Source organism: Gopherus flavomarginatus, chromosome 3 (genome assembly GCF_025201925.1).
Source record: "Gopherus flavomarginatus isolate rGopFla2 chromosome 3, rGopFla2.mat.asm, whole genome shotgun sequence".
Lineage (NCBI taxonomy): Eukaryota > Metazoa > Chordata > Testudines > Testudinidae > Gopherus > Gopherus flavomarginatus.
The window spans coordinates 129,190,570-129,206,098 of NC_066619.1; the positions used below are offsets into that span (position 1 = coordinate 129,190,570).

The following is a 15,529-nucleotide window of genomic DNA, read 5'->3' on the forward strand; positions in this document are numbered from 1 at the left end:
GTGATGGCAACGCTTCCCTCTTGGAGCGGGCCTTGTGAATGTGCTTAGCCCCGCCCCCAGCGCCTCGCAACGAGGCGGGAACTGACCCCGCCCCTTCCCCTGCGCTTGCCGCGTAGAGCCGCCCAGAGCGGTGGCGGGGCAGGCTGGCAGAGCGCGCGCCCAGCGGCGGGTAGAGCCGTTAGCCGCGCGCACGAGGAACGTTAGCGGGGGCACAAGGCTGCGCGTGCGGTAAAGGTGCAAACCCCGCCCCCTGCCTCACTCCAGCTTAGAGCTCCGCTGATGCCCTCCAGTTCCTTGGCGTAGCATAGGCCTAACCTCCGAGAAGTCTCACATCTGCCCGTCGCGGTGCTGCTCTGCTGGCTGGCCCAGTGAGGGAGAACTAACAACTCACAGTGCCTTGTTCAGCAAGGTACAATAACACGGACCTCTCCCAGGCCTGCTGTTGTCTGCATGGTGAACACCGGCATTGTTATCGGTGTGAATAACCAAAGCGGTGCTGCCTGTGCCTTGTTGCTTGCAAAGACTTGAACTGCTTCCTGAAGGGCCACAGTCTGGGCCCACTCATGCTCTACTGAGCTGGTTGCAAGGCCGACCAGCCTCTCCTGTGTCACTGTGGAGCGTAGATGTGTTTTTATTAACTTCAGCTTGGAGCAGCTGCGTTCTCCACTGGCCACTGTTACAGGAAGTGCTGGGAGAATGCGCAGAGCAACAAAAGCATTTGGAAAGAGGGTGGTCATCTTATTTGTGCACATATATTCCAGAACAGCCTTTGGAATTGATCCTGCTGAAATGTATCTTAAAAGGGCTTTCAGTTCATTACTTAAATCACTCACATCAATAGTGTGCATGTCATCATGGGTCAACACCATCTCTAGTGCCCTGCAGTGCTGATGTAGGTCTTCTTCAGCTATAGTGAGGCATTGTGTTTTGGAATATCATACAACATCCCAAATATACTGCTATGTTCCTTGAGCTGCATGAAATGTTCTTTAGCTGACTGTATTGCACAATCTAGCACTTGTTTAAAGAATTCAACTTTGAATTGTTGTTTGGGGTCTCTTATGGGATTATCCCGTGCCTTGTAATCAAAATGTCTTCTTCGGTGACTCTTGTGTTCTTGAATGGGTGGGCAAATAGCTTGAGTGTGAAGTTCCTCTGCCAACTTCTGTGCACTCTTCAGAATGTTTTGAAATCCCTCATCTGACCGGTAAGACTGTAGGTATGACTTTGCTTTGTCCAGTTGTTCCTTTGCTCCAGATATATCAAATTCAACACTTGCTCACAACATTTATTTCAATCAGTGTGTCATGCCACAACACTAAGCCACACAGAAATTTTAAGTTATGTATATTTCTGGTGATTCCATTTCCCTCTGCCACTGTTTTCCCACAAACAGATCCTGTCGTGGCATTATCCTCCATAATGGCAACTATGACATCATCTGTCTTCCCAATTTGGTGTTTGATAGGCTTTATCTCCTCCACTCAACTTTCCCATCGTGTGGCACTCAGTGGTTTCAGTGTCAGAGAGGATGTTCCCAGATGTTGCTTCAAAATTTGCCATTGATGAGTTGATACAGAGAAAAATACATAGATGCTTTGAATTACATAAAAAAGTTCAGCAGCCTCACTAGAAGCTGATGCTGCATCACTGACCACCAAGTTCAATGAATGAGAACTGCATGGGACAAAAAAAGCTTGAGGGTTTAACTTTCGAATCCATGTCTTCGCTCCTCTGTTCTTTCCTCTCATGTTGGCACCATTATCATAGCCCTGACCTCTCATGTCAGCTATTGCAATTCCTGTAACTTCCAGCTTTTTAAGAAGTACATTTGTCATACCAGCTCCTGTAGTATCATCAATGTCAATAAATTCTAGAAAATGCTCTCCTATAGTCACCATTGCAGAGACATTTTCACTAGGTTCTGTTGTTGTAACAATATGCACCATTAAAGTCATTTGTTCCGTATGGCTGATATCAGGTGTGCAGTCCAGAATAACAGAGTAATATCTTGCTGACTTCAGATCTGCCACTATCTTCTGTTTGACTTTTATTGCCAGTAACTGTATGATCTCATTTTGAATTGTTTTTCCAAGGCTCTGTGTGTGTGTACATTTCTTGCGTGGTGACTCTTCTTAGATGCTCCTGGAGTACAGCATCAAACTCAGCCATCAGCTCCACAGTTTTAAGGAAGTTTCCATTGTTTGGCACATACAGCTGATCTGAAGTGCCACGCAGTGCTAGGTTTTGGGTAGCAAGCATTCTCACAATGGCAATGAGCCTTTTCAGAACATTTTGCCAGCAAAGAGACTCCGATGCAATCTTCTCTTGATGCTGATCACATATGGTAGCCTTTAACCTTAGTCTCATCTCAAGCTCTTTCCACCTATGGAATGCTCTCTGGTGATTTGCTGCCTTCTCATGGCATGACATATTTCTAGCCAGATTTTTCCAGCCCTTTGTTCCTGTAGAACCCAATGTGGCTGGAACATTAGACTGGAAGAGTTTGCAACAAAAACAGTATGCAGCATTCTTGGTTTTTGAGTACATAAGCCATGGCCTCTCCATTTTGTCACCATTGGGGATTTCACACCAGTAATGTGTTGGATGGAAACTTCAGTTTTCATTGTCTTTGGGGAACATGAAGTTTTTCACTTGCTGTGGCCAACGCAGTACAAGGAAGTCCCTCAGGCTATTGCTCAAGTGGGTCCAAAGTCCTGGATGATCTAGACTTAAGGAACTAAACTCAGCAGCAGCTGTTTCTTGTGCCTCCACCACACTCTTCTCTGATCTACACTTTTCTTCAGAAATGTGCATGGTTCCATCCATTTGAGATGGAGATATGGATGCTGCAGTAGCTGCCAGGTCACCTGCACTCTAACTGGAAGATCAGGCATCTTCTCACCACTCACATCCTCACTGGGGCCAGAAGGCTCACCATGAACATTTGTGTCTATGTATCTCAGGTAGCTCATTCCTGCTTAGATAGAAAAGCTTCCTTTGCTTGCTTTCTTTTTCTGAATGCTGCCCCAGAGGGGCGTTTTCTTCTTTCACTCATGACTGCTGTTCTGCCAGCTATATTGGCTCTGAACATTCAATTGAAGGGGACAAATAAGCAGGCTGGTAGCAGGGCCTGAGTGAGGGAAGATATCACCGTCTTAAGGACCTAACTGGATCCTGCTACTTCAGTTGACTGCCTGTTCTCTTCAAGCGGGTTCAGGGAAGCAGCAGGAAACAGGAATTTCCCTGAGAAGCTGGTGTTAATCCGTCCAGGCTCCTGGGGGTGCTAGAGAGGTTCATAAGAGGATCCTCCTCCTCCTACTCTCTCTCCCTGCATTTCCTGCTGCTTTCTGTTATTCCCTCTCAACTTTTCTCCTGCCTGCCTGTTATGTCTCTTGTTACCCTCCTTCCTCCAACACAGCACTCCACCATCTCTGTGCCTGTAGAGCAGAGAGAATACATATGCACTAGCAGCAGACACAATTTTCTACACTCTGGGTCCTAGTGGTGCCTCCCCTGCCAAGTCTGGCACCTGAGGCGGCTGCCTCAGTTCGCCTCATGGTAGAGCCAGGCCTGCCTCCCCTGACACCCCACCTGGACAGACTTACACATGCAAGTGACACACACACCCCTAACACCCTTGCCACACACTCACCAGAGTCCCACCCCAACACAACACCCCCCCGACGCACATCACACACACACATGACCTCTCATGCCTCCACATATGTGTCACACAGCAATTTTGAGCACTGGCCTTGCAGACATTTCTGCTGTTTAGCACATTTTACCCAGGCCCTGAATCCCACGGAGGCAGTGGCCACCTCTGCATTGCTTATCAGTCACTCCCCTGGGCACCTCTTCCGTGTAGGGAAAACCACAGAGGGCTTGCATCTGACAGATGGTGTGTGTGCCAAGGACAGAGAGTGCAGGGTCCTGAACCCTGTGTGGGTTACAACCCACTTGGTGGTGTGTGCAAATAAGGAAAGGTATATTCATAACATATACACAGAAGGGTACCATGTCACATAAAATGACCAGATTTCCGGAACTGCATCTGCAAAATGGCTGAGAAATTACATTACTGAATGGTGGCCTCATGTAGTAACAACCAGCAGGTATTTTTTATTCATTTATTTCTATTTACCTCTACACTCCTTTTATTCTATATGAAAGAAATTCAGGGTGATTTTAAAATATATATAAAACCTGTTCCTGAAGCAGGGCTGCCCAGAAGAGGGACGGGGGGGCAATTGGGGCAATTTGCCACAGACCCCGCAGGGGCTCTCATGAGCATATAGTATTCTATAGTATTGCAGTTTTTTTTTAATAGAAGGATCCCCCCAAATTGCTTTGCCCCAGGCCCCCTGAATCCTCTGGGCAGCCCTGTCCTGAAGCAGCTCTCAGCTTGAATTACCAAAGGTGTGATGACAGGCTAAAACAGTTAAGCTCTGTTCCAAATGGCATTGAATCTAGAGGTGCAGATAAGCGAGAAAATCAGAAGAGAATGTATGAAATCCATCTACAGACATTTTTATTTAAATGACAAACAAAACATGTTTACAAGTGTTTCCTTTTGGTGCCTACTCTTGCATTGTGAACTACTAACAGACCAGCATGGCCGTATATGGTGGAAGGCACTTATGTATTATAAGAAAGTGTAGTATATTAGAAACTTTTTTTTGTCTTAGCACTCCACATTATCTGTGAAAGGCGCAGTCTCTCACATCTCATCTCTTAGTAGCAGAGACAGCTGCAAGCACATTTGCTAATTATGCTGTATTCTGATAGTCTCTGAGGGCCCTAGTTTAAGGACTGGTGTGTTATCTTTAGATTTTGCCATTCCGTGCTTCCTGCTGATCCAATGTAAGAAACTATTTTTAAATAAAGGACTCTTAAAAATCATCTCACTATACATTCTTAGAATAGCTTGAGGGAAAGCTAGACTGATTACATAGTTCCTTGCACAATTTCATACTAATTATGTTAATAATCCTGTGATTTCTAGAGAAATGTTCAGACAGCTATATTAAAATATACAAAACCCCTACAATTATGCATTTATATCTACAACTTAATTCTGAATTGTTTTAGGAGGCTCTAATGCATGCTGAAATGATATTTTAAAATCTTCTTTATGCCTTTTTGTTTGCCTTTTTCAGACCACGCCTAGAATAATTTTAATATTTTCTGTGAATGAGTTGTGAAAGTCAGCTAAACAGAATAAGAATTAGTTTGTCCTTCGCTGTGAGGCACTATTGGAGTCCTGCGAATTAGAGTTCCCATCTTCAATACAACACAAGTTAACCATACCACACATAACATTTCTTTCCCATTGTAAGCTTATGTCTTCAACCTGGCTGGAAGTTCAAGCTATTTTTATTAAACTTCTTTTACATATGTTTATTTAAACTAACCTGAATTTAAAATGGAGGCATCAAATCACATTTTTGCATAATAGAAATTTGCAACCTATTTGTGTGTGTGGAGGGGGCGGGGGGCAATGTAAGTTCTTTACATGGTTCCTTGCTCACTTTTGAAGATAATTCAAAGGTGAGCAAAACCTCAAGGGAGCAGCTGCATTTTCCCATGGTGGTGGCAGCAGACCTGATTATCTATTGTACTGCACCCTTGTGTAGTCATTTTCATGGAGCACTGGTGTAGATGACGAACAACTTCAGGGCAATGGCACATCAGGCTCAGCATTTCCTACTTCTGTCCCATAAAACAAGAACAAAATGGTACTTGATGAAATTAAAGCGCAACAAGTTTAGAAGGGATAAAAGGAATGACTGCCACACATAATGTAGAATTAAGCCATGAAACCCTCTGTCAGTATTGTTGCAACCAAATTTTTAAAAGATTAGATATTTTTATAAATAGGAATGGCATCTGCAGCTATATAAACTAGATTATCAAATCAAAGAGCTCTCAATGAATCAAGGCATAAGCTGGTCACTAGCTAGGTTCAAGAAGAAATATCCCCCCTTGTGGAACAGATTATATAGTTAAATGAAAGCACAACAACACATCTTTCTCTGAAGCTCTGCCATAAATCACTGAAAAATAGTGGGCTAGATGGACAATTGATCTGTTACTGTTTGACAATACCTATGTTCTTCACCATGTACACAGCTTAGAATGTCCTGTTATAAACTGTACCCTGGATGTGCTGCAACTTTGATAAATTTCAACTTGGTTTTTCTCCTATGCTCTTGGGAGTCAATCCTCAGTCCATGAACCAGCCTGAATAGCTGGGCTGGCTGTAGGGGAGTCATATAGGGAAAAGGAGAGCTTGTCCCTGTCACAAGTCTGCAGAGCTGCTAAGGGAGGCTACTTCAGCCCTCCTCTAGACAAGAGCTGTGGAGCATACACCCAGAAACCAATCCTGTCACCCCACCACTCTCAGACATCCCACCCCGAGTGATCATGCACATGAAGCCTCTGCTGACTCAATTCCACAAGAGAGATCCTTGGCCTTTAGAATCCACCCCCTCTATGGAACAATGGAACTGCACTGCCGCAGAGGCAGGGGCCTGATTCACTCCTCGCAGAACATAAGAAATACTAATATTGACAGTACTGCTTTTAAAACCTACTGACAAAATATTTAATAGTCAGATCTATATAGCTTTATTGATATCTTGAGAACAGAGCACTATTCTTTTTTCCCCAATAAATATCAATACTAAGTTTCCAGTAAAAATAAAGGTATTGGCAAAATTAGGCAAAGGTCAAGTTATGTACAAAAATATCCCCCAAAGTACCCACTGTAGTGAGAGGACATAGATAACTCTCTAACCAGTAATTTAATTATTTCCCTCACTTTTAGATATTTCCATGCATAGAGTTGACACACTATTTTGATTTCCAGAGTGTGTTGGTGAATGCTAACTAATGATAATATAAAACGAAATTCATTTAATTAACTGACATTTCACAAGTAATTTCACACTAGGCTGAGTTCTCTCAAAAAGCTTGGAAATGTGAATTGCATTTATCTTTTATGAAAGGATCAGTTCAGTTGCAGTCATGATTCTTTTATTTCTCACTTTAAAGTTGTTTCACAAAACACACTAACCTCTCATGGAGCTATGACTTAAATTGTCAGCATGTTTTTTAATGACAGTACTATATTTTCGAGCACCGAGGGTAGTGCTAGAGATGAAGTTATATAGTTTACATTTAGTTATAATTTTGAATGTCTTAAGATCATTTGTTGGTTGGAGTAGGTGGGATGTGAGCATTGTGTGCTCTGTGTAGAGAGGTCTGCATGTAGCTTGGTAGGAGAGAGGGCTTAATTTGCAGGAAACTCCCCCATCAAAAAGTCAGAACTCAAACAACAATTAATTTATTCAAAAATAAAAGCCCTCACTGAAGGTGCATGACATGATTATTTGTTTCTGATAGTACCCGCAGCAACTTGCTGTATCTATAAATAAACCATTCAAAAGATAAGGCATGCAATAGATCTGACAGAAGAAAAAGGTAACATTTTTCCAAAATAATTATTTTTAAAGTCTTTTAAATCCCATCTCTGCAATTAAGAGACATATATTTAGGAGAATCCAGAGAAATGTACCATTACTGAGTACAGCTGCTGTGCAGTGTTATGTATAGTAACATCATAGTGTGCTACCATCACTATTTTAGCTCTTCACCAGTAATCTAGACAGCAGATCACTTAAGGAGATTTCAAGTATAAGTAACAGTTGTTTATCCGCTAGAGACCAGGGGATGTGTTGGAAGTCTGTCCATGTATGGAGCAGGTCTTGTGAGCCAGAAGTTTGACATCTCCTTTGGGAAATGCTAGCGGCAAAGATGAACCCCCTCCCCTCCCTAGGAGAGGCACTTTATAAAGTAAGATTCCCAAAGACAGCAAGGCACAGCAGCTCTCTCCAGTAACGATGGTAAGTTCAACCTTGTGGGAAACCATTGTTCAGGTGGGAGACTAGGGCATTTATCTGCATGATACTCCTAGGATAAGGACTATGATTTGAAGGAGTGCATTGTGTTTGCAGTAATTTTGAAATCTGAATGTTTAAGAGTCGTATCTTAGCAAAGAAAGAAAGTTTTAACTTATGTTTTTCCTGATCTTCAAGTATTAATTGGAGGGTGTATTTCAGAAGAACAATGGAGAAAATGATATGTTTATTCTTTCCCAGTGTAGATCAAAGTTATTCTTTCATCTCTTTTCAGGCTAGCAGAAAAACCAAAAAGAAGGAAGGTGGTGCCAAACGTGCTCAGAGAGCATCTTCTAATGTCTTCTCCAACTTTGAGCAGACACAGATCCAAGAATTTAAGGAAGTAAGACAATATAAGGCGCATATATATATATTTGAATGAGACAGGTCACAGGTACAGTGTTGGAACCATATAGGAGCGCTCTCTCTCTGTGCATATATATTGTTGGGTTACACATACTTAGGTAAAGGTCACAGGTACACAATTGGGACCTGAACTTTCCAAAGGTTGTACATGTTCAGAAATGGGGTTCTAGCCAGCTTTATTATATTCATGAACTGACTTAGAGTTAAACAGAATGAGATGGATTCTGGTCTGTGCCTTTGGTTCAAACCCTTCTCCACATAATATGAGGATATCGTGTGTCTTTGTCTCTGCCAAAGCAACAGTTCATATCTTGTGCAGTGGTACTTAATTTATGGCTTCAACAATGCACTTAGCTTTTGGTTGGGAGTAGTCTTGTGCTGTCCTATCTCCACCAGAACAACCAGAGCACAGATCAATCACAAAGGATTTTCTATGGTACCTTACAGATGGTACCTTACACACAGTGCTCAGCAAGCAAATATGGAGTGGGGAAAGGCAGACGAGCCAAGAAACAGGTGCCGCATGCCTCCTCACTGCCAGCAACAAGAAAAAGTTAAGGAACAGGAAAGAGTGTTAAATAGAGTCATAGCACAATACAATCTGAGTGAACATGCTCAGAATATTTGTGTCACATTGTTGTATTTCTGTGCAATGATGCTGAGCTGCAACAACAAAACACAATGTCTAAACATCAGTGTGACTGTCTTCTGGTTCTGAGTCTGTTCAATGATCAAGTAATTCAAAGCTGAATAATATTGTTCAGGAAAATATTCAGCACCCTAGTATAAGAGTTGTTTTAAAAAGAATTCATACTCACTTTACACTTCTTATTAAAAGAGAGGGATTTGCAGTTTAAAGTATGATTGAGAGACAAAACCAAACCATCACTTTTTAGTAAGTAATGAAATGAAAAACTGAAATATGACAAGTAAAAGCTTAGCAGGCTGGGCATACACATTTTTCATGTAACTTTTTACTAAAGAATGTGTATTTACTGTAAAAAATAATAGGAACTACAGTTCCCTCTCAGTTCAAACTTGTATTGAACACAGGTTCACATGAAGCTTTTCTAAAGCTATAACTGATAAAAGCATGAATATATTATGTGTATATTCACTCTGTCATGTAGGCCTTCACATTAATTGATCAGAACAGAGATGGATTCATAGATAAAGAAGACCTGAAAGACATCTATGCTTCTTTGGGTAAGTACATTAGAACAGAGATACACTTTGCTAACGTATACTTACTCACTGTAGTTATATGTGCCAAGTGATAGATTATTTAACACTGTAAATATTTGAATGTGTAGACCTGATAGAGACAGAACATACCCAGAGCTCCAGAGACCCAACACTTTTTAACTTTGGAAGCAGGTGGGATTGTAAACTGAATTCTAATTTCTCAGTTTGCTCCCATCTCTATTAGGCCAAATCAGCCCCCCAGAACTTTAAAGTCGAGATCCAGGCCTAATTTCTATCAATATGAGATCTTTTAGACAGTAAATAGTAGGGAAGCAACCTGATGCAAATGGTGCATGGTATTTTTCCAGATAAAAATACAGTACAGTATTCTACAGTAATTTCTCCAAACACTGTATCAGGATTATGACAGTGTCACACTATTAGTGCAGAAAATCGAAGGTTTCTTTTTAAAGTGTTGAAGTATTTTAGGACTATAACTCCCACATTTTCCATAATATTTGAGCTCTACTAACCCATCCTTAGAACCCCCCCACACTTTAAAAAAGAGTGAATTAATGTATTTTACCGCCAGAAGGGACAGCTGTGATCATCTGGTCTGACTTCTTGCATGACACAGGCTACAGAACCTCACCCAGTAATTCCTGCATAAAGCCCATAACTTCTGATTGAGCTATAACACCTCTTCTAGAAAGCTATCCAATCTTGATTTGAAGACTGCAAGTGATGGAGAATCCAATGTATCACTATCTAAGTTGTTCCAATGGGTAATTACCCTCATTGGCAAAAAATATTGCATCTTCTAAATTTGTCTAGCTTCAGTTTCCAACGATTTTTCTGCTAGATTAAAGAGCCATCTCCTTTTGAGTCTCTTCTGTTTTTTTTCTAGTTTACACCTGCAGGTCTGGTTGGTGGTCACGCCTCCATTAGTGGTGCCTCGTGTATACATTTTCCCCATAATTATCCTGTAATTGGAAGGAGTGATTTGTACAGCCATACAGATTTATCAACTCCTTTTGACAGATTTTTGCAGATCTTCTTTTCAGAAGCCAACTACAGCTATTGAAATCCATCCCCCACCCATTACAAAGAGATTCCCTACATTTGGCCAAGATGGACTTTGTAGAGCATTAGAAGTGCTATGGTTCTAAAAGTCATTTAAAGAGGGGATTCTGTTGAAAGAACTGTAGAAAGTTACAAAGCAAAATGAAGAAAATAACAGGAAAGCTGTATTGAAATGGTTCAAGTATTTTACGGGGGGCAATCATACAGCTAGTACATGTTAGTGAAGGAGCCTAGAACCAAAGATAGGTGCTTTGTCTATTATAACTCTAAACACTATGGGTATTCATGCACTGAGAGACCTGTTCCTTTAATTTAGGTAAAACAAATGTAAAAGATGAAGAGCTAGAATCCATGCTCAAGGAAGCTGCTGGACCCATTAATTTCACAATGTTTTTGAATCTCTTTGGAGCAAAGTTACTTGGTGAGTTTCACACTATCTATATCAGGGGTGGGCAAACTTTTTGGTCTGAGGGCCACATCTGGGAATAGAAATTGTATGGTGGGCCATGAATGCTCACAAAATAGGAGTGTGGGAGGGGATGCGGGCTCTGGGATGGGGCTGGAGAGAGATTTGGGGTGCAGGAGGGTGCTCCAGGTTGGGATCGAGGGGTTTGGAGAGTAGGAGGGGGATCAGGGCTGGGATGGGGGTTTGGGTGTGGGGAGAGGTGCAGGCTCTGAGCGGTGCTTATCTCAAGTGACTCCCAGAAGCAGCAGCATGTCCCCTCTCTGGCTCCTACGCAGAGGTACAGTCAGGCAGCTCTGCACGCTGCCCCATCCGCAGGCACCACCCCTGCAGCTCCCATTGGAGCATTGAATGAGGCCATTGGAGCACATAGCAGCTGGAGCAGGGCCATGACGCAGCTTCTGGGAGCCACATGGTGCAGACTCCAACCCTGCGCCCTGTCTGGAGCACCAGTGTGGGGCTGAGCTGTGTGATGCAGCTCCTGACCCAGCTCCCTGGCTGGAGTGGGACAAGCCCCAGATCATGCTCCCCAGAGGAGCTCACAGGGCGTAGATTGCCCCCCTGGTCTATATATGCCGTTACTGAGGAGTTCCTTAGGGCGTGTGTATAATACAGACTTGTCAATCTCAGGTAATTTAGAGCCACCGCATCTTCACCAGGAGCACTTCCACCGAGAGAAGAGGGGCAGTGTGGGGAGCTGAGAGCCAGGGCACAGCTCTGCACAGTTCCCCAACAGAAGTCCAGCTGTCCCTCGGGCTCTCAGCTCCCCACTTCCAGCTGCCTGGGCTTCTCTACTCCCCACTGGGAACTGGGGGCAGCTCCCTGAGCAGGCACAGCTATCTGGGAGCAAGGAGCTGGGGGCAGCTGGGCTATAGCTATCCAGCTTTCTTGTCAACGGCACGGCCATGGAGCCATGACATTGACAAGACAGCCAACAGCTCATGTAAGGAAGGCAGTGTAACTACACCGATGTGAGCCCTGTGCCTTTCGTGAAGGTGGAGTTATGTCAGTGGAGTAGGGCACTTACATTGGCCAGACAAGGCTCTAATGTGTACACTGATGTAATGAGGTCGACATAAGCTGCCTTACGTCAACTGAACTGCGTGGTGCAGTAGACCAAACCTTAATCTGACATCCCATGTGTCCAGTTCCTTTTTGAAAAGGCTTTAATCATTTACTTCAACTTTACTGCTCACAGAACAGTCTTAAGGTTGGTAATTCTGAATGATAGTCAAAGCTCACCTGCATCAGAGACGTCAGTAGGTATTTGTCAATTAAAATGTCTAGGCACGTAGCAAGAGTAAGTCCTTACTCCATGGCAATTATGACATATATTTGAAAATGAAATTAGGAATTAACATTGACATGGTCCAGCTGACATCCGCTAGAGATAGTGTTCTAACGTGAGCTCCAGTTTTTGCTAGTAATTCTTTAAGGTTTTGTTCTTACACTGCCTGCAGAGCAATCTCTCTGAAACTTGTAAAGCTATTTCGAGACCCTGGCAGAGCTTGCCCACCTATAGGGCTAGATCTAACTTCTCCCTAAACTGTCTTGCCATGCAAAACTCTCTCCAGAGCAGACCCATCTATCCTCATTGTTGTTTCCTGGCTGTCACTCTGCTACTACACCCATCCACCTGTTCCCTGGGGACTTCATAAAGCCTGTCAGGCCCTCCCCCTACACCACACTTTACACCAATACAACAGCTCTACAGAAATATATAACAGCAGCAGGGTTCTCAGCACTTTTGAAATATCTAACCAATTACTGAGAAAAGTAATGATGGACTTGAGACTATTTTTAGCTACCTATTTTTTAAAAAAAATTGGCCTTGCAACTTTAATTTTTATTCTTATTATTAATTTACACAATAGAATTTGCTCATGTGTCTTAGGATTTCAGACTGAATTTCAAAATAACAATGTAAGTATATTGTTCCCTGACTGCAAATTATACTACTGCCTGATATTACTCAGTGAAGTCAGATTGACCACTAAACATGTCATTTCTTAAAGGATCCTAGACTAATTTACATCCAAGCAGACATCCTCCATTTGATGTCTCAAAGAGGATGTATATACACCTACTATTTAGAAGAGGCAGTCTCCCCCTTTTAAAAAAGTCTTAAAATTTTCACTCCCCCTTAAAATTGCTCAGGCAGCTCCATTTATTCCAACAGAATCCGAGTATGTTCTCTCATTTTTTCCTCCTCAAGCACACCTCTATAGCTATATCAAATGCTGTTTTGTGTAGAGACAGCACTTCCAGTACCACAGAACCATTGTACTACTGGGCCTGAGTACTGTTCTTGGGAAAGATTCCAACCAGGGGGAAGTGTGGTAGCAGCTGAGCCACATTGGCATCTGTTTTCTGCAGGTATGGATGGGGAAGAGACCATACTAAACGCATTCAAAATGTTTGATCCCGATGGTAAAGGACACATTCACAAAGACTAGTAAGTTTACTTCTATGGTTATTATCAACCTATCAAGAGTCATGATGGTCACATTACAGGAGGCAGTTGAGATCTAAGTATTTTGAATTATATTTATTAACTGATAAATTAACAGGTTTATTCCTTCCTTTTTCAGCTCACTAGCTTTATTAATTTAACAATATATAGTAATTTGAAAATTATAAAGTGCAGGAACAGAATGCAAGATGAGAGTAAATGAGTGACTTTGTAATAATGCCCAGGAAGATCATTACTGGTACTTTTCCCCACTAAGCAAATGAGATACTATTGAAAAACCTTCTATTTGTCAGAAAGTTATGTGTTCCACCCATTTGTACAAGTGGACAACATTGAATTAAACTGTTGTATATTGCGTGACAGTAAAACTATTAAAATAGTTTTCCTGCAGGGATAGCGCATGGCAAGTGTACATTCCATTCTCCTCTCGTGGGAGCATGCCAGAGACACGTTTTGTTTTTTAAATATTAGCCTGCATATTTAAGTTGTTTGCATAAGAAGCATCTTGAACTTATTTTTCCTGATAGTGTGCTTTGTGGTGTATAAACCTGAGACAAGTGAACTCCTCAGTCCCTCCCCACCCTATCACCCCCATGCCCCACCAGATCCATATCCTCCTTTAGATCCTTCTTAATTCTGCAAAGGGCAGTAGCATGACTCATCTAAGGATGCTTTCTAGCCAGATGCAACAGTTCTCTTCTTGCTCTAACATACAGGTGATCCTGCCTTCTCCCTGCTAGGGCTTGACTGCACACTGTTTAAATCTGTATACCTAGTTAAACTGGTACAAGCCCAATACAAATTGCTATAGCTGAATGCTTAAGTGTTTATATCAGGATAGCTTGTGCCTGTCAATTTACAGGCACAAGCTAAACCAATATTAGCCAGGTTTAAACCAGTCTCGGAATAGCCACACAAAGTTGTACTGTTTTAATTACATTGGTATTAAATCGCATCGTTAGTTAAAAAACTACAGCTTTGTACGTAGATTGGACCCAACTCCAAACCTAAGGAATGAGTAGAGAACAGCTCATGCGGAGTGTTAGGACTCACTCTGGGCAACAGTCTTACTCTACTTTCTGGTACCTACTGAGCTAAAACCGCAACTGAACAGTGTGCAGGTGTTATCCAGTTGGGAACTAGCCAGCTGTCTGAGGGAAAAGAATTTAACTACACAGTAAATAGAATGGTAGTAGGTTTTTTTTTCCTATAACTTAAAATTTTCCAAAGACAAGGTTGCAAAATATTCTAGAATTATTTCATTGTGAGGAACTGTGCCTGTGCTATCCTAACTCTGATTTGAAGAGTAATCTAACTCATCTTCTCTCTGTCTGTTTTAACTAGCTTAAAACGCATGCTGATGACACAGGCTGACAAATTCACTGCTGAAGAGGTTTGTATACTACTGTATCTGTTTATAACCACAGTTGCTTCCTAGAAAGGCAGCAAGCCTATTCTGTTATAGAAGTTTAAAATAACCTCTCTTGGATAAGGGACACGAGTGTTTTGAAATCCTTTTACTCAGTGGCTTTAGGAATTACCACTAACCCATTGTTACAACATTCCCATTGCAGAGGCCTACTGAATTACTAGCTAAATGGCATCATCTGTTTGAAGCTGTTAAATGCTCTCTATTTTTTTTTCAAAATAATTCAGAAATAAGAATGAGTCAGTCGCTGCAGATACTTGCTTCCATGCTGGAGTTTTAAGCTGAAGGTTGCTGTAACACTGCTTTGGAAAAACGTAACATAGTTCTTTTCTTTTAATGCTCTGCAGATAGACCAGATGTTCAAGAGTTCCCCTATTGATGCAGCAGGAAACTTGGATTATAAGTCTTTCTGCTACACTATCACACATGGAGAGGAAAAGGAAGAATAAAGAGCGCACACTTGTTAGCTGCACTAAATTCTCACATTGGGCTAATAAATAAAAATTGAACTACTTTTTTTTTTTACCCAGCTGTAGTGATAATTCAGTTACCCACTGCTCATGCAA

General features: G+C 42.0%; 1 protein-coding gene across 8 annotated transcripts; it reads left to right on the plus strand.

The window, feature by feature from the left end:
- Nucleotides 1–105: 105 nt before the first annotated feature.
- On the plus strand, nt 106–15,486 carry MYL5 (myosin light chain 5). 8 transcript variants are annotated; one of them, XM_050944397.1, is made up of 8 exons: nt 106–234; nt 7,728–7,910; nt 8,200–8,307; nt 9,461–9,536; nt 10,915–11,019; nt 13,438–13,516; nt 14,879–14,927; nt 15,311–15,486. In XM_050944397.1, the coding sequence occupies exons 2-8, from the start codon at nt 7,908–7,910 to the stop codon at nt 15,410–15,412; spliced, it is 522 nt and encodes a 173-aa protein (XP_050800354.1). In that variant the 5' UTR covers nt 106–234; nt 7,728–7,907; the 3' UTR covers nt 15,413–15,486. The 8 variants fall into 8 exon arrangements, with proteins under 8 accessions (XP_050800354.1, XP_050800348.1, XP_050800349.1 ...); XM_050944391.1 differs by lacking the exon at nt 106–234 and adding an exon at nt 274–2,966; XM_050944392.1 differs by lacking the exon at nt 106–234 and adding an exon at nt 274–1,207.
- Nucleotides 15,487–15,529: the final 43 nt, after the last annotated feature.